The sequence below is a fragment of the Mus pahari genome, chromosome 18 (genome assembly GCF_900095145.1).
Source record: "Mus pahari chromosome 18, PAHARI_EIJ_v1.1, whole genome shotgun sequence".
In the NCBI taxonomy this organism is placed as follows: domain Eukaryota; kingdom Metazoa; phylum Chordata; class Mammalia; order Rodentia; family Muridae; genus Mus; species Mus pahari.
The window spans coordinates 5268261-5287306 of NC_034607.1; the positions used below are offsets into that span (position 1 = coordinate 5268261).

The 19046-nt window shown below is 40.0% G+C and overlaps 1 protein-coding gene across 1 annotated transcript; it reads right to left on the bottom strand.

Moving 5' to 3' along the window:
• Positions 1-13745: 13745 nt before the first annotated feature.
• LOC110335955 (olfactory receptor 12D2-like) lies at positions 13746-14687 on the bottom strand. The gene has a single exon (XM_021218401.1). It carries the CDS (start codon positions 14685-14687, stop codon positions 13746-13748), a length of 942 nt encoding a protein of 313 aa, XP_021074060.1.
• Between the last annotated feature and the right edge of the window lie 4359 nt (positions 14688-19046).

Sequence of the window (19046 nt, forward strand, 5' to 3'; positions counted from 1 at the left end):
GTATTTTGAGAGGTAGTTACTGTTTTTCATGATGCCTTCTCAATTTGTTTCCTGGTATGTTAAATAATAATGTTAAAGACGTGTCTGTTGTGGGTTGTGATCAAATATCTTCTAATTTACTACATTATCCATAACCATTTCCTTTTTAGTTATTGACTGTGAGTAGAGAGCACAAACCCACTACATTTTCGCTCTGTGGTCATTTCCATTTTGACCCTATCTTCACCTCATCTCTTAAGGTTTCTCTAACAGGGAGCAGCTTTTAATACTCTGCCAAGCAGACATCTGCAAGTAAAAGACTTGAAAGATTCCAACTAGAGGAGAATAAAGGTAGATGGACTCATTCCAACCACTGGCCCTTTAAAGAAAATAAAAATATAGTAACAAAATAATTGGCTAATGTGATTACAAGAAATTAACATATTTTGCACAGCAAAGATGGTATCCACAGAGCCGACAGAATGGGCAAAAATATTCTCTAGTTATACTTCAGGCAAAGAATTTGTATCTAATGTATGTAATGGTTTGCACAAATTAACCACAGAAAACTCTACCAATCAATAAATGGACTGAGTACATTAATAGACATGTCTCAAAATGAAATGAATGACTAATAAATAGTTTATAAGTGTTCAACTTCATTAGCTATCAAAGAAGTGCAAGTTAACCTCCTTTGACAATTCTCTCACTCTGGACACAGTGACCTTCATTAAGAAAGCAGTGGACAATAAATGCTCTTGAGGAATGTAAAGTGGTGCAGCCACCATAGAAATCAGTCTGTTTGTTTCTCTAAAATTAATGACCACCATGTGACCCAGTTCTGAGTCAGGGACGTACCCTAAAGACTCTATGTCCTACTACAGAGATCCTTGTATGTCCATACTCATTCCTCCTACATTCACAGTAGTGAGGAAAATGAATCAGCCTAGATGTTCATTAAGTAGCAATGAATAATGAAAACTTGGTACAGATACACAATGAAATGTTATCCATCTGGAAAATAAAATGAAATAAGGGACTTTAGGAAAATACATAGAACTAAAACTGTAATATTAAACAGGCAACCAAGGCACAGAAAGACAAATGCTGTGTGATTTCTCTCATATTAAGTCCTAGTTAATTATGAAGAACCAAGTAGATGTAAGCATGGGCAGCGAACAGAAAACTATGAAAGCGAAATGTAACTAGGAAAAATAGAGCTTTGAATAAAGGAATGTGGAAGACAGTGGAATAATGTGGAAGGAAAACTCACAGGAACAACATAAGAGAAAGAGACAGGGAGAAGCCAGGAGTGGGGAGCAAAATCAACCAATAAAATATATTTGAAAAATTCCATGTGCAAATCTACTACCTTGCAAGCTAATTCAAAAAACAAAATTAATGCATTTTAATGCATAAAAAAGAAAAGGAAACGTATGTTTTCATATTGTAGTAACTGTACTTTGTCTACGTAAAATGTAGAAAAAATAGAAATGTTCTTTTTTTAAATTAGATATTTTCTTAATTTACATTTCAAATGTTATCCCCTTTCCTGGTTTCCAATCCAAAAACCCCCTCTCCCCTCCCCCATCCCTCTCCTCACCAACCCAGCCACTCCTGCTTCCTGGCCCTGGCATTCCCTACACTGGAGCATGTTAACCGAGTTTTCAGTTATAATCCAGTGATCTACCTTCCTTTCACCTTGCAGTTTTTATCACAACTGCTCTGTAATACAGCTTGAGGTCAGGAATGGTGATTCCAATGTTCTTATATAGAAGGAAACATCATGGAAGTAGAGTGTCACAGTAGCCAAAGAATCTGACAATATTTGTGTGTATTTAATGTTATAATTCAATTTTCCTAAAATATAATCCATTATATATTTCCAAGTTAAATTTCTAATGGCATGTGAGTGCATGTAGAGGCAATGGGGTAAAAGCAGTTGTTTTCCTAATTCTCATTTATTTTTTTCATTTATTTTTTTGAGGTAGAGTATCCCATTGAATTTGTAGGTCACAAATTCCCTTAGGTTAACTTGACAGAGAGCTCTAGAAATTCTCCTGCCTCAACTTCCTCAGGTCCCCAGTTTTAAACATAGATTACTGCACCCATTCTTTACTGCTGAGTGTCTAAACCTCGGTCTTCCTGCTTGATAGTAAGCACTTAGCAGATGAGGCCATTTCCCCAGAGCTCTTCTTTTGTTTTGTTTATTGGGACAACATCTCCATTTAAGCAAAATTCTCCTACCTTAGCCTCCCAAGTCTTGGGTTATAGTCCTGTGTTTCTGTCTTGTACAACTTATCTCTTTCATTATGCATTGTGCTTTCTTTTGCTTCAGTTTTCCTAGATGCCCTGAAGTGTTTTTTCAATCCCAGAGACCCTGAATCAGAAAAGCTCTCGGTATGTAAACTCTGCAGCCCCTCCCTCATTTTACCAGCAGCACCTGACAAATACACGTTTTAGTATACCTGAATTCCTGTCTTGTCTTGTGGTCTAGCTTCTTGGGTTGCTTTTTAGACTCAATTTAAAATAAGCTCAGTCATCACATACTAAAGACCTTTCTTCTCTTCCCTTCCAGCTCCATCAGTGTACCCATGGTAGCTGCGTTTTCCTCTTTGATCCCAGAAGCTTGTCTGCCTCATCAGTTTCCTCCTCAGATTCTGGAAGTGTCCAGTTCTTCTCTCATCAAAAACCATGTTTTCTGTTTTAGTCTGTCTTTTTTTTTTCAAATACAATGCTTCCATTCTTTTTTTTTTTTCAAGACTCATTTTCTATAAAAATGTATTTTTTCTTTTTAAGTGCATAATTAAAATAATAGTGTTCCTTTCAATGAAAGTAATAACTTAGGTAATTATGAATAAATCAATTGTACAACATTGCATATTTGATTATACCTTCAAAGTTTACTAAAAGGCTTTTTAAGTTTTTTTTTCTTCTCAATATTAGCAGAGTACCTGAATTACCTCTCTAAGAAACACTGATCAGAGCATACATCCTTATGAGAAGTAGCTTCCTCTGGTTCCTTTCTTGTAAAGATTCCCTGGATTCACTCTGTACATAAACAAAGAATCAGAATCAGTGTGTGGAGAGCCAGTGTTGCTGCGAGTCACCAATAGAACTCCTTTGCCACAGTGGAGTTGAACAGAGGCTGACACTGGTGTGATTCCTACAAAGGAGGAATAATCCCAGCTGTAGAAATAGCTAGATGAAGAAAATAATTAATTAACCTGGAAAAGCATATAAGGATCCTGATGGATTCAAAGCTTTATAGCTGGCAGAAATTCTAAGAAATGGGGTATCAACTGTGTAGGGTTGCTTTCAAACAATTCAGGGTGGCTTTTTTGATAGTGATGTCTACTCTATGTGTTTATAAACACAACAGATATTCATGTTTAAAATCTATCCCCACAGCAAAATATATTTATCATTCTATTAGCCAGAAATCAAAATAATAGCACCAAAACACATATGGGGAAAATATTTACCTATTAAGGAAAACTATTAACTAGACTGCTCTGTACAATCAGAATTCATTCTTCATCACTATATTTTTAATATTTAGAACTCTCAGATTTGGAAATATTTGGAAACTAAACATTCTACAAAAAGGAAATAAGTACAATGCAATTAGCTGATGCATAGCAATGAAATACAGGAGCCAAAGAGGCTTCATGATACACAGTGAGGAGTCCATCACTAGAAAGGAAACCAGCCTGAACCCTGCCTATTGTTGTTTAATGTTACAGACAGAGTAAAGAATGGGACATTTTATCCAAATTCACTCTCTTACCTGGCTGACAGTAAAAAACATTTTTTTTCAGGTGCATGTCCAAAAATTGCAGGGGTTGGGAAGTATTTGAAGTGACCCTTCATGCTATACTTCATCTATAGACACCTCTCCACCATCCTGAAATTCTGCAAGTACTTTAAGAAGACTGAGCTCTAGTCCCAAGGGAGCTTGTCCCACAGGCTGAGAAGGACAGATGCGAAAATTAATAGGGTACTTTTTCCCACCTGCCATAGGGGAAATGTGCTTGCACAATTCCTCTGTGCTCCTTGTGTTTACCTTAGATTTTTTTTATGTAGTGTCAGGAACATGAACAACAGAATTCTAGGTAGCCATGCACATCAACACAGTCAGTTTCCTTTTATCTCTGTAGAGTTTGGGGTTCACCCCTCCCCTATACAAATTCCCTCAAAATGCACTGTGCATTTAATGAAAAAAAATGGAGACAAAAATGTTTTTTTATAAAAAGGTATATTTATTTTATTTGTTTGAGTACACTGTAGCTCTCTCCAGACACACCAGTGAGGGCATCAGATCCCATTACAGATGGTTTTGACCCATCATGTGGTTGGTGAAAATTGAACTCAGGACCTCTGGAAGAGCAGTCAATGCTCTTTACTGCTAAGCCATCTTCCTAGGCCAGACAAAAGTTTTTTTAATTAATGGCAGATACATTGTACTGATTTGTTTTATTGAATAGTCTTCCCCATTTTTATTCTCCCTGTGTTCATCTCCCCAGTGCTGGAATTATAGAAATATACCGCTGTGGCTAGCTGGATATCCATCTGTCTTCTCTGGAATGATATCATGTTTCCTTAGTATCACTCGTAAATTGGTCTCTCTTTTCTCGAATATCTGACTTGATACCTTCAATGTTGGCTGGCAAGATAACTCAATGGATAGGGGACTTGCTGTGCAATCATGAGCAACATAGTTATTTATCCCATGATCCTCCTAAAGCCATAGCCAGCACTCAGAAGACAAAGACTGGAGATTCCTATGGAATGTTGGCTATGTAGACCAGATATATCAAAGAACTCCTGGATCAGGGACAGGCCTTGTCTCAATAATGTGGAGAGGGCTTGAATAAGACAGCCAATATAAATTTTAAACCTTCACAGGCAAATGGAAAAACATAAGGACGCATGTGCCTGTACATATCCAACTATCTATACACGCGTGTAAAAAGAAGAAAACCAAATAAATCTGGATGTTTGGGCTTACTTCTGTGGCATACATTCCATTTAACTCGTCTATGTCTCCATTTTTGTACTAGAAACATCTTTGTCACAATTTCATTATAGAGTAGTTTGGATCAAATGTAACACTTCCAACATTGTTCTTGCTCTCCTTTTTGGCTTTTTGGCATCTTTTCAAGCTCCATATGAAATTCCTTCCTTTTATCTTTGCTAAAAATATTACTGGGCTTTTGATAAGTTAACTACAAACTCTGTACATGGGATTTCTGTGGGAAATATAGCCATTTTCAACATATTAATGCTGCTAGATTATGCACAGCTGAGATTCGTTCATAATCTGGTGTTTTCTTAAACTATGTTTTCTTTAGTTTTCCCTCACACAATACATCCTGAATGCAACGTTCCCTCTGTATTATAGTATCTCCTCATTTTTTGTTCCACTTTGCTCAAATCCTTCCCAACCCTCTCTTTTTCTAGTCCTGTTCACCTGCTTTCATGTATATATATGTCATATGACTTATGAGATATAATTACCTCTCTACATACCCTTGTTCCCTGCTTGCCAAGATATTCTTTTTTTTCTAGATTTTTTTATTTATTATTATTTTCTTTATTTACATTTCAAATGCTATCCTGAAAGTTCCCTATTACCCCCCCCCCCCCCCTCTGCTCCCCTACCCACCCACTCCCACTACTTGGCCCTGGCTTTCCCCTGTGCTGGGTCATATAAAGTTTGCAAGACCAAGAGGCCTCTCTTCCTAATGATGGCNGATTAGGCCATCTTCTGCTACATATGCAGCTAGAGACTCGAGCTCAGGGGGTACTGGTTAGTTTATATTGTTGTTGCACCTACAGGGTTGCAGCCCCCTTCAGCTCCTTGGGTACTTTCTCTAGCTCCTCCATTGAGGGCCCTGTATTCCATCCAATAGCTGACTGTGAGCATCCACTTCTGTGTTTGACAGGCACTGGCATAGCCTCACAAGAGGCCGCTATATCAGGGTCCCTTCAGCAGAATCTTGCTGGCATGCGCATTAGTATCTGGGTTTGGTGGCTGATGATGGGATGGATTCGTGGATGGGGTAGTCTCTGGATAGTCCATCCTTTCATCTTAGCTCTAAATTTTGTCTCTGTACCCATATTCTTTCATGGGTATTTTGTTCCTTATTCTAAGGAGGAATGAAGTATCCACACGATGGTCATCCTTCTTGGTTTTCTTGTGTTTTGAAAAATGTATCTTGGGTATTCTAAGTTTCTGGGCTAATATCTGCTTATCAGTGAGTGCATATCTAGTGACTTCTTTTGTGATTGGGTTACCTCACTAAGGATGATATCCTCCAGATACATCCATTTGCCCAAGAATTTCATAAATTCATTGCTTTAATAGCTGAGTAGTACTCCATTGTATAAATGTACCACAATTTCTGTATCCATTCCTCTATTGAGGGACATCTGGGTTCTTTCCAGCTTCTGGCTATTATAAATAATTGCCAAGATATTCTTAAACGCCACCATTCTAAGTCAATGGCAGAGTATGCCTTCTTTTGTGTAGGCGCTGGAACAAGCCAAGCCATCGGCTTGGTGATTGGCACCATCCTTCAGAGGGTGGTCTTAAGTAACTCTCAAAGGACTTGTTTTATTTGCAAACAGCCTGGCCACTTCCTTCAAGAATGTCCCCATCCCCATCAGAGTAGGAGAGCTCTTGTTAAGGGCTAGAGAAAAGCTGGTCCTCCACCAGCATTACCGACCACCCTGTACCTCTGCTGCCGCAGGGGCTGATATTGGGCCAATGAGTGTAGATCCAAAACAGACAGCCAGGGTATTTGGGAAACTTCCTGAGGGGCAGCTTCAGGCCCCCAACTCCACCCCCAGACAGGCCCCAGAGCAATAGGGTTTGTTCCCCCATCATATTTCTTATCACACACCCAGTCCATTGCCCAACTATGGCGAGCTACAAAAAAGCAGTTCAGGATTGGACCTCTGTGTCACCTCCAGCACAATACTGACACCTGAGGAGGGCGTTCAGGCTGTGCCTACAGGCATACACGGCCCCTAACCCCCTCCTCCCAGATACGTTTGGCATAGTTCTAGGAAGAGCTTTACTTTCCTTAAAGGGACTCCAGATCACACCTGGAGTTATAGACCCAGACCATCAGGGAGAAATTCAGATTTTTGCAAGTATCTCAGGTGGCCCTATGTTTACACCAACACAATAGACCATTGCTCAATTGTTACTTTTTCCCAGGGTCTCTACTACAAATCCCTACCATAAAGACACCAGGGCCCCGGGAGAGAGGGGAATAGCAGAGGCCTTTTAGTCCTAAAAGATTATTTTCTCTCGCCCCATGCTTACATTGAGTTTAAGTGGAAAAACATTTCAAGAACTTTAAGACTCAGGAGCTGATGCCACTGTCATTTCTAACAGGTTTTGGCCGGCTGCCTCGCCACTGACTGATTTAGCCATACATTTACAGGGAATTGGGCATTCCAAAACCCCTCAAGTCAGCATCCAGACCCTTAGGTGAACAGATCAAGAAGGAAATTCAGGCACTGTAGTTCCATACGTGATTCCTGATTTACCAGTCAATCTCTGGGGGAGAGATATTCTCTGCCAAATGAATGTTTTCGTGTGCAGCCCCAATGAAGTGATGAGAAAACAAATGCTGACCCAGGGATTTCTGCCAGAACAAGAATTAGGAAAACAAGCACAAGGCATAAAAGAACCTTTGACTATGATGTAGAGATCTGACCAGTGAGGCTTGGGATCCCAGCCTCAGCCTTTTCCCTAACGGCCATGGTCATGTCTGCTCCCCAGACTCAAGCAGAGAAAAATTCCTGGAATGATACTGCTCCTGTCTGGGTTGATCAGTGGTCACTAACTCAAGAGAAACTGACTGCTGCAAAACAGTTAGTGCAGGAGCAGTTGGCAGCTGGTCACATGGAGCCATCTTCCTCCCCCTGGAACACCCCAATTTTTGTTATTAAGAAAAAGTCTGGCAAGTGGAGACTCTTACAAGATCTCCGTGCTGTTAACAAAGTTATGATTCCCATGCGTGCCCTGCAGCCTGGTCTTCCATCTCCTACCACAATCCCCGCAAATTTCTTTAAAATTGTTATTGATTTAAAAGATTGCTTGTTCTCCATACCCCTTCATCCAGATTGTCATCATTTTGCATGAATCCTTCCTCAAATTAATTTCCAGGGACCCATGGATCACTTTCACTGACAAATTCTCCCTCAGGCCATGGGAAATAGCTCTACCATAGCTCAGAAATATGTAGCCCATGTAATCCAACCTGTTAGAAATGCTTGACTGTACACACACACACACACACACACACACACACACACATATATATATATACAAAAATACATATATATATTCATTAAATGGATGACATTTTGCTTGCAGCCCTTAAAAAATAATAGGCCTTCTCATATTTTCAGTAACTGATTCAGATAAAAGATCCTTATTCCTATCTGGGGTATGAGCTCGCGTTGGGACAGGTCTGTGCCCCCAAAGACTGAGCTTCAACTTTCCCCCCTTAAGACTTCACATGATTTCCAACAGTTGCTCAGGAACCTCCAGTTTGTTCACCCCTATCTAAAGATTCCTCCTGAGGTTTTAGTTCCCCTCAGTGAACTCCTCTCAGGAGACTCCCATCCTTTGTCCCCCAGAGCCCTTATGCCCCAAGCCATTTCAGCCCTGCAGCAGAGAAGTCAAGCCATATCTTCCCAAATCTCATTTCAAATTCATTATACTGCCCCACTGCTACCACACATACTCTGGTGGGGGTCTTCTGGCAGCAGCCCTGGACCCCTGCCAAAAAGGATATCCTTTGTTATGGGTATATCTCCCCTCAAGTCCAAGTAAGGTCTTGGCAACCTATTATTCCTTGTCTGCTGCCCTAACTGTTAAAGCATGAATAATGTCCAGACAATATTTTGGCAAAAATCCTGATATTATCATTATCCCTTATACCTCAGATCAAATTGAATGGCTTCTTCAATCTAATGATGATTTGGTCATAGCCTGTGCCACCTTTGCAGGCACTATAGATAATCATTATCCAAATATCCCCTTAAACAATTTGTAAAGATGCATTCCTTGACTTTCTCCAAAGTCACCTCCAAGACTCTACTCCTTGAAGACTCCTTGGTGTTTACAGATGGCTCCTCAACAGGCAAAGCTGCCTACATTGTACAAGATTGGGTTACTTCAGTGCAGTCCTCATATTGCTCTGCCCAGCTGTTAGAACTGTTTGCAGTCCTTCAGGTTTTTAAAATGTTACCAATGACCCCATTTAATTTGTATACTGATAGTGTCTATGTGGCCCATTCTATTTCTGTTTTAGAGACAGTTTCATATAATAAACCTGGTTCTACTGCTTCCAAATTATTTGTGAAGATCTAATCCCTAATCATTAAAAGGACAGTGTCATTTTTTGTGGGACATTTGAGAGCCCATTCTGGCCTGGGTGGTCCTCTGTTACATGGAAATGCCCTGACCAATGGGGCCACTTTCGCAACATTCCCCTCCCTACTTGATTCCATAGATTTGGCTAAATTGGCTCATGCAAGGGTGAGTCATAAACACACAGAGCCTTCCCTACCAAAATGTAGAGCATCCAAGTTATTCACAGGCCTGCCCTCCAGTCCTTAGCACAGGTGAGCCATAGACACTTGGCTGGCATCTCACTACTGAAGCTCAATCAGAGGAAGTCACCCAGTAATACACCAGCCTAGGTGTTAGCCTGAAGAACAAGCCTCCACAATGTGTGAATATGTGGTGGACAGATGGGAGAGGAGAACTGGAGCAGCTTGAGCATTATGAAGTCAAATGGAACGGGAGTCTTAAGGGTGGAGAAAAGTGGCCTGCTGAGTGGCCACCCTAGCCAACTGGGGACTTGGTCAGGTTCAAGCATGAGCTGCCACTGAGGTTCATGACTGAATCCTTAACTAAGCAGCAGCAGGAGGTGTTGTCAATGTCCATGGTCCACATTACCACTAGAGATCAGGGCAGTAGCAGAGGATCATTTAGATTTCCAGTAGCTATATAGAAGTGTCCCTATGCTTCACTGGTTGCAGTGCTCTTGAGAACTGGTCCAGTGTCTCATTAGCAGTTGCACCAGGGACAGTAGGCCCTGAACCTTGCCCAGGTAGCATAGTGGATCTGGCCTTGGTGCTGGGGTGTGGGTGAGCTGGCCCTGAAGTTGTGAGTGTGGAAGAACTGATCCTACCACCACTGGACTGTTGTATGGTGGCACAGGTGCAGTTCGCCAAGATGCCAATGATATCATGAAAGGGGACTAACTCCTCATCAGCTGAAGCACTAGGGAGAATGGACATTGTACCTGGCCAGTACAGCACAGGAGAGCTGACCCTGGGAGTGGGGACTACAGTACGTGGTCTTGTGTGTGTGAAGGAGGGAGAGCTGGCCCCACCACTTCTCTTCCATGATGTAGGGTGAGTATGGAGCTGATGCCCTCCTCCCCCTCACTCTCACCACCTGTAACACTTGGGAGAGCAGGTCCTGCAATTTACATTAGCAGCACAGTAGAGCTGAAGATAGGACAGAGTGATCCAGTCCTAAGGGCAAGAGCATTGGAGAGCTGGCCCCTCTACACCTCTACTGTAAGGTGGCATTGGGAGCATGGATGCTCTCTGCTGTTTCATCCTTTCCACCTGAGGCCATTGGGAGAGCTGGCCCTGGGGTCAAGAAGGTAGATGAGCTGCCCTTATCCCTTATCAGTTGAGGTACTCAGGAGAGCTGGCCCTGTACCTTGACTGGACCACACATTAGAGCTGGCCCTGGTTGAGCTGGCATGAGTGAACCATCCCCTCACAGGATGCAGCAGTTGGGAGAGTAGGCCCTGTGCCTTCACTGGGCTGCATAGTGGAGTTGACTGGATATATGGGTGTGGTTGAGTTAGCCCAGAGGGCATGATTGCAGGAGAACTGACTCTGCCTCCTGCAGATGTCATTGGGTGGTCTAAGCAGAGCAGTGCTGGAAAGCTTACCCTGATGGTGCAATGACCAGCTTAGCTACCACCCTGGCACAGATCAAGGGCTCTGAGTTGGCCCACACTGAAATATATACCATGTAAAAACATTTGGACTTGTAAAAGAGCTAGTTCTGTTGATCCAAAGCTGAAAGATCTCCAACACACAGGGTAACAACAGAATAATCAGGAGGAGACCCAGTGAATATTCAATATTGATGGTTTCACAGAAGCCAGAGATCTGGAACCAGATCAATTACTCATTGCAATGAGCACATGCAAGTGAAGTTATGTGTACAGAGAGATATATTGTGGGACAGTTTTCTTTGCGTGTGTGTGTGTGTGTGTGTGTGTGTGTGTGTGTGTAATGTTACTTGGCATGTAGGTTGGAAGGGCAAAGGGCAGATATGCAGGATAGGGATGAGCAGGATTTGGATGTATAATGTGAAACTCACAAGAATCAATAAAAATTGTAAAGGACATTATAAACAAAGGACTTCAAGAACCATTTGGAGACATGAAACCTTCACTGTGCATGGTATGCAGGTGTGTGGCACTCACCATTGAGCAGAATTCCTTATGTTACCTAAATTAGGAACCACAGCTATTTCCTGAAAATGAGAAAAACAGAGCACATTGGATCCTAGAGAAGTGACTGGAGGCACCCAACTTTACTAGGTAGCCCTGCAGAAAACAAACGAATAAACAAATAAATAAATACCCCTCACTCAACCTGAGCAAGTAAAAAAAAAAAAAAACCCACAAATCTGTGCTTTTGTGAATTTTTTAAAAAATAAAATCTGAAGGGTTTTCAAAAGATTTTATTGTTATAGTTTTCATCTGTGAAGAAGGGAGGGGGTATTGTCTCCATGTTTGTCTGTAAACCACACCCATGAGGCCAGATGAGGGCATCAGATGCCTTGGAAATGGAGTTACAGGCAGTTGTGAGTCACCATGTCAGTGCTTGGTATAGAATGATATTCAGCTGCTAAAGCAGCCAGTGCTTCTAACCAATGCACCATCTCTGCAGTCCTTCAAAAAGATTTTAAAGTAAAATTGGATAGCACATAATTTGAAAAAGAAGGGTACCTTCTCACATTTAGGAGCAAGCATTATTTGGAATAAATCCAAACTGAAATAACTAGACAGCAAGAAAATAGACACATTTACTAAATGACTCTGAGAAACACTTTGAATCTTTAGATCACAACTATGTGGAATTTTGGCCTAGCAGGAAGGATTTTGCTGCTTGTGACCATCTGCATTGGACCTGCCCTAGCTTACTACCAAAGAGCTTCCATACTGAGCTACAGCTTCTGCAGCCTGGTAGCCCAGTTGCAGGTACTGAAGGAGAGAGATTTTCTCTTTTGACCAAGAACAAAGATCTCCTCCACCATAAAGTTTAGTGTTTTAGTGTTTTCTTTTTAATATCTTTAGTTGTTTTGTTTGTTAGGAGGGGTAAGTCTGTGGACTCCATGGGTTTCATTAAAAAATCTCATTGAATACACACTGAATCCATTTTGTATTGTGTGCACTCATACACTAGAGCATGGCCCACTTTCTTCAAGAAAATAGACTCTCCATCTCCCAGTAGCTATTTACTGCCACTTCAGCTAGGGGTGTAAATTCATGGAATTTTGTCTGGCTTAATCTTGTGAAAGACTCTAATTCAGTCCCAACCACTGTGAGTTCATGTGCACAACTGTGTACTCATGTCTAATGTATAGCAAACAGTGTATGCAGACATCTACTCCTTCACAGAAGTAGGATAGTAAACATGAAGAGTATATAGCAGAGGAGTTGGATAATGAGGAGTAAGGGGTAAATTAGATATAAACACATGCTATGAGTATAAATATTAAATATAAATGTTTAATAAATAAAATTGATTTGAAAATATCTTACCACAAGAAGCACTCTCACCTTGGACTGTATTCCATTGCGTGAATGGTGCTGGGTAAGCTACTCAACACTCCGAATTTTGTTGAGACAAAAGAAGTTACTAAAGAGATTTTGAAGAGTATAGGCAGTCAGATGTAAAATAACTCAACAACATTATGCTGATATATATTTGATGTTTACTTAATAAAGCATATTGTCTAAACTGTTTATAAAGCTGGGTGTGGTAGTAAATATCTATAATCCCAGCAATTGAGAGGTAGAAGAAAAAACATGAGGAATTCAAGGACAGCCTGAGCTACAGGAGATCTGGACTCAAAAATAATAATCACTAATAAAAATTTAAATAAATCCACTCACCATCAAAAGGTCAAATTTAACTAAATCAGAATCACATTTAAAAGAAATATTTTGCCTCTGAAACTTTTAGTAGCTCATTTGTGCTTTGCAACTAACTTTTCAATTGAGTAACCATAGTTTTAATAATTCCTCAAAATAAGCAAGCATATTGATATTCATCCAGTTAATAGGAGTTGACAGATGAACAAATGTAATTACTAGTTATACTAGACATAGGTAGTATATACATATTTCTATACTAGTTACATACAAGACACATTAGAGTATGTCCTAAGTCCATGTTATCAACTAATACACACAAATCAAATTCAGGAACTGAATTCTATAATTAGAACCCAACAAGTTCAAATTCCAATTACTTTAATTGTTTAATAGCATTAGAACATATTTTTCCATATATTTTCCATCATCCAATTTGTTCATAATATATGAGTGCATCTGTCATACATAAAAACATATCTTAACTTTAGAAATATATCTTAATTTCTTATTGTCTGGTTATTTACACCTCAGTAGAGTTCTTTAGATTTCTTCAAGTGAGAGACATCTTCTCACCTTCCTATTCAATGCACTCCTCACTTCTTTGTTTCTCAGGGTGTAGATGAGTGGATTGAGAGCAGGGGTGACCACACTGTACATGATGGCAATGATTCTGTCCTGATCTAAAGAGCTGCTTGAGGTGGGACGGATGTAGGTGAAGAGAACAGGAGCATAGAACAGAACAACAACCATGAAGTGAGAGGCACAAGTAGACAGTGCTTTGTGGAGCATGGTGCAAGAACGGGTCTTGAGGAAAAGATAGGTGATGATGTAGAAATAGGAGAGAAATGTCAGAAAAAAGGGGACTGAAGCAATGGTACCTGTAACAGTATTGAGCAGCCAAAGGTTGAGCTCAGTGTTTCCACAGGCCAGCTCTAATAATGGCTTAACATCACAGAAGAAATGATGAATATGATTGAGACCACAGAAGCTCAAACGAGATGTCATTACAGAATGAAGCAAGGCATGGAGAAAAGCAATGGTCCAGATAGTCACAGCCATAAGGATACAGATCTGCCAATTCATGATGACAGAATAGTGAAGTGGTCTGCAGATTGCTACAAAGCGGTCAAACGCCATCACTGCTAACAGCAGGGATTCTGTGGTACCCAAGAAGTGGAAGAAATGAAGCTGAGTTATGCATCCCAAGAAGGAAATTGCTTTGCCTGTAGAGAGGAGGTTCTCCAGCATCTTTGGCACTGTTACAGTGGAGTAGGAGATATCTAGACATGCTAGGTTTCCCAGAAAGAAATACATAGGTGAATGGAGCCTTGGGTCTAAGATGACAATCATCAGGATGGCTCCATTCCCAGTTATATTGACAAAGTAGATGGTGAAGAAAATAGCAAAGAGAAAAGGCTGTGGTTCTTGTTTGTCTCTCACTCCCAAAAGGATAAATTCTGTGACAGAGGTTTGATTCAACATCACCTAAAAGAAACACAACATAGTTTGTAGAACACAACCAGGAATGAGGCCAATCAATCTTTCCAGACTAGAATTTTCTTGCTTAGACAGGAAGAGGAGGAAGAGGAGAAAGAGGAGAAAGAGGAAGAAGAGGAAGAAGAGGAGGAGGCGGCCAAGGAAGATAAATCAATGCTTTGTGTAATCCAACCTCAGATCCTGTGTAATATTTGATTGTTTAGATCTTGAACAGCTATGATATCTGACTTAACTATGTTTAAAATTTAGATTCATCATTAACACTTTTATTCTCTAAGAGTTTGGTGTCATTTTGTCTACATATCATGTTCTCTGGCTGTGAACATCTAAATTTGAATAAAAATTTCATTTATCTCTAAATCAGTTGCATGATATGTTGCTTTTTAAAGGTTCTGTTATACAATACTTCATCTGGTGAGTATAATCATCAAATGAGAATAATAGTCAAGAATAAAATTCATCATAAAGTCTCTGAAGAAGTAGAAATTCCCTAAAATAGCAGTAGTCACTTGTTCTTCAATTATTAATGCTGACAATACTATTTTATTAATCTCTTCCTGGCTTACATGCCCAGTAAAGTCAAGTCACCCTATTTAATGAAAAGGCAGAGGGGAGCTCACATACTCTTTTTCAATTTGAGGTATTTTGAAAATCTCATTGCTGTAATAGATGATTGGCTTATTGTCTTACTATATTTTGAGCCTGAACATTTTCTCAAACAAGAAATCAAGTGACATCTTCAGTGAAAAATGTTGCTGTACATATCTCTTGTTTACTTTTTCTTGAGATCCTTAAATACAAAACTACTTTCTGTGAGCTCAAGCTCCTTCCTTGTTTCACCAAAATATGTCTTCTTTAGTATCTATGCCTTTGGTTTCTATAAATCCTACTTTTGTCTTATGACATATTTTAAATCATTTCGCTTTGACAGAAATAAATCCACTCTTCAGCTATAAAGGTATGTTCCAAGTTGAACTCACTTTCACCACAGTTCCTTTATCAGGTCCCTGGCATGTGTTGTATTATGACAAAGTAGTCTGTCTGTCTGCTTTATTCCAACTCTCTTCTAAGTTATCACAGGTTGCCAGCTCTCCGTGATTTTTTTTTAATCTAACTTTACATTTCATAATAAGAAACTCTGCCTTCTATGTGTTTTCTTTATTTAACCTTACTTTTCATAAGAAACTCTGCCTTCTAGTAAGGAAATACATTGATATGTTTTTTTCTGAATTGATCTAAAAATATTTTATTCAGTGAATGACTTAGCTCTTTAGGAATTATAAATTAGCAGTTCACTATAAGACATGACTTAAAACTAAATCTGTACTGATTGCTGCTTTAAAAAAATTCTTTTGGATATTTTATCAAGGACCCAGCACCATCTTTGGCTGTACTGGCAGTGGCAGATAGGATTGTTGAAGCAGCTTCTTTTCTGCTCCTTTTCGTTAAATAGATGCCCTGTGTAGTTTTTACAACTTAGGAAAGACAAGCCAGGACATGTGAGGCACTTGAAGTCTTGGGGCACATGGGTAGACAGTAGAAACTAGAAGGAAATCTGAAATGATAGACATACATATCCACTTCCTAAAAGAAAGAAATGGTTGGGGTTGAGAAGAGGTTGATTTGACATGACCAAGTTGAAAGTAGGGAGTCTTTGAGAGCCCATGACACTTTTGGCTTTACCATCGAGATGACTTTTTTTAGAATTAACCTCTACTCCACCTCCTCAAAAGGTCATCTCCCAACAGAGTAACTTTCTTTGATAGCTAGGCATAGTATATTTAAAATCCTTACTATTTCTTTTAAAAAATACAAATAATCTTCTAAACACTGTCATTCTAGTTTTTTCTAATCCATAAAATAGAACTGCATCAAGAATATATTTGAAAAAAAAAAAAAAAACCCCAAACCTCAAGGAACAATAAATCAAACAAGAGGTCAACATTCCCTGAGTTTTAGAGAACATTTTGTTTGCCACACTTCTCTCTGTGACTTTTTTTCCACTATTGTTTCAATATTTAGAGATTACAGATTTGCTTTGGATAATGACTAAAGACCCAGATATGTTGAATTGAAAATAAGGCATGATGGTAAAAATGTGGGAAAGAACTTGTTTTTATGACCTGTAATAGGGAGTTTGCCCATTATAAAATGGGAAACTAATTCTAAATCTTAAACACTAATTCTAATGCCAGGAAGAGACAGATCACAACACAGAAAGTATGGCCAACATTCCAGCCTGCCTCTGTTTTCATTTTCTTACCTGAATGGACAGGTAAAAGGCTGTGCTTCTTGTGATTGTAAATAATAGAAAAATATATGAGGCAATAGTTTAGGGATCAGTCCACAAGGATGAGTTATTTACACTGAATCCAAATGTATAAATTATTTGTCTTCAGAAAATTCTTTCTCACCTTCTGAAAAATCTGCTGGCTCTAAAAATCATGAGACTCTAAGAATAAACGTCCTGAAAGAGCTTGTCCCCTGATGCCAAGAATTATTCTAAGAGTAAGCAAGGAGCTGCCTTATGAAATCACCACTTTTCTGTTATGCTTTCTATTGTATAATTATGATTAATCCTTAATAGAAAACAAAGGACAATCCAAATCTCCATGGCCTAATAAGTTTTCTTAGCATAACTTCCCTTGAGATATAACTTCAGATAGAGGTGAAACTTCACTATCTGTTCCTGAGGACTCCCTGGAAAAACATACCCTGAAATTTAAAGTGGAAAGAGAGTTGGAGACGAAAATTAACCAATTGATCATGTCACACTGATAGTACAGTATGGAAAATTGCTAACAATTTAGCACAAATCAATAGAACTGAATTGTTCTAACTGTTGGTTGGCATAACTGTTTAACACTGTGTGTGCCCCACCCAACAAAAAGACTGATCCCAAGTATTATTTTCTTTTAATGTCTTTAATAATCTATATTAACTTATTGATTACCAACATGAAAGGCTGCATATTTTTTATATGTTCATCATGGAACACCATTGACCTTTTAAAAAGCACAACTGGTCAGAAGATTGATGTTATTGAGATCTGAGTATTTGGCAAAACAGTTTGCAAAAAATGAATGAAGTCCTTAAACTAAGTCCTTGCATAAGTATAGGACTTAGTTGGGTCCACTTAAAAACCTGGGTGTGACTGCCTATCTGTGCAGTACTGGGGAAGGGGCAAAGACAAGAGAATCTCTAGGACTTGCCAGGTTACTGGTGTAGGGTTGTGGGGGAGCTCCATGTTCAGTGAGACATTTTGTCTCAAGGGAATAATAGAAAGTGATAGAGTACACACACACACACACACACACACACACACACACACACACACACACACACACTTATCTAAGTTAGGTTTAGTATAGCTATGATGAAACACTATGACTAAAAACAACATAAGGGAAGGAAAGGGCTTATTTCAACCACAATTCATTCCATATAATAGTTCATCATCAAAAGCAGTGAGGGCATAGACTCAAGCAGGGTTTGAACCTGCAGTGTGATGCAGGGGCCAAAGACGGGTGCTGCTTCCTGGTTTGTTCCTCATGGCTTCCTCAACATGCTTTTACTTTTTTATTGGTTATTTTATTTATTTACATTTCAAATGCCCCCCTTCCAGGTTCCCCCTGCAAACTCCCATCCTATTCCCCTTTACTTTATCTCTAAGAGGGTACTCCTCCATCTACCTATTCACTCCCACCTCAGCACTCTAGCATCTCCCTATGCTGGGACATCAAGTCTCCACAGGACCAAAAGCCTCTTATCCCATTGATGCCAAATAAGGCAATCCTCTGCTACATGTGCAGCTGGAGCCATGGACCCATTTATGTATACTCTTTGGTTGGTGGTTTAGTCCCTGGGAGCTCTGAGGTGTTCCATTAGTTGATTTTGTTCTTCCTATGGGCTTGCAATCCCCATCAGCTCCTTCAGTCCTTCCTTTAGCTGTTCCATTGGGGTCCCTGGGCTCAGTCTGATGGTTGGCTGTATCTGCATCTGTATTAGTCAGGTGCTGGCAGAGCCTCTCAGGAGACAGCTATACTAGGTTCACGTCAGCAAGCACTTCTTGGCTTCACCAATAGTGTCAGGGTTTGGTGTTTGCAAATGAGATGGATACCTAGGTGGGGTGGTCTCTGGATGCCCTTTCCTTCAGTCTCTGCTCCATTTTTTGTCCCTCTATTCCTTTAGACAGGAAAAATTCTGGGTTAAAAATTTTGAGATGGAGAGCAGACTGGTGAGGGGACCCGCAGCAGCTGGACCCGATCGTCCTGCGCCTCTCCTGCCCAGGAGGGGTGTTCGCCTGGCGGCTGTCCGCAGGCTGATCCAGCGCCCAACACCTTG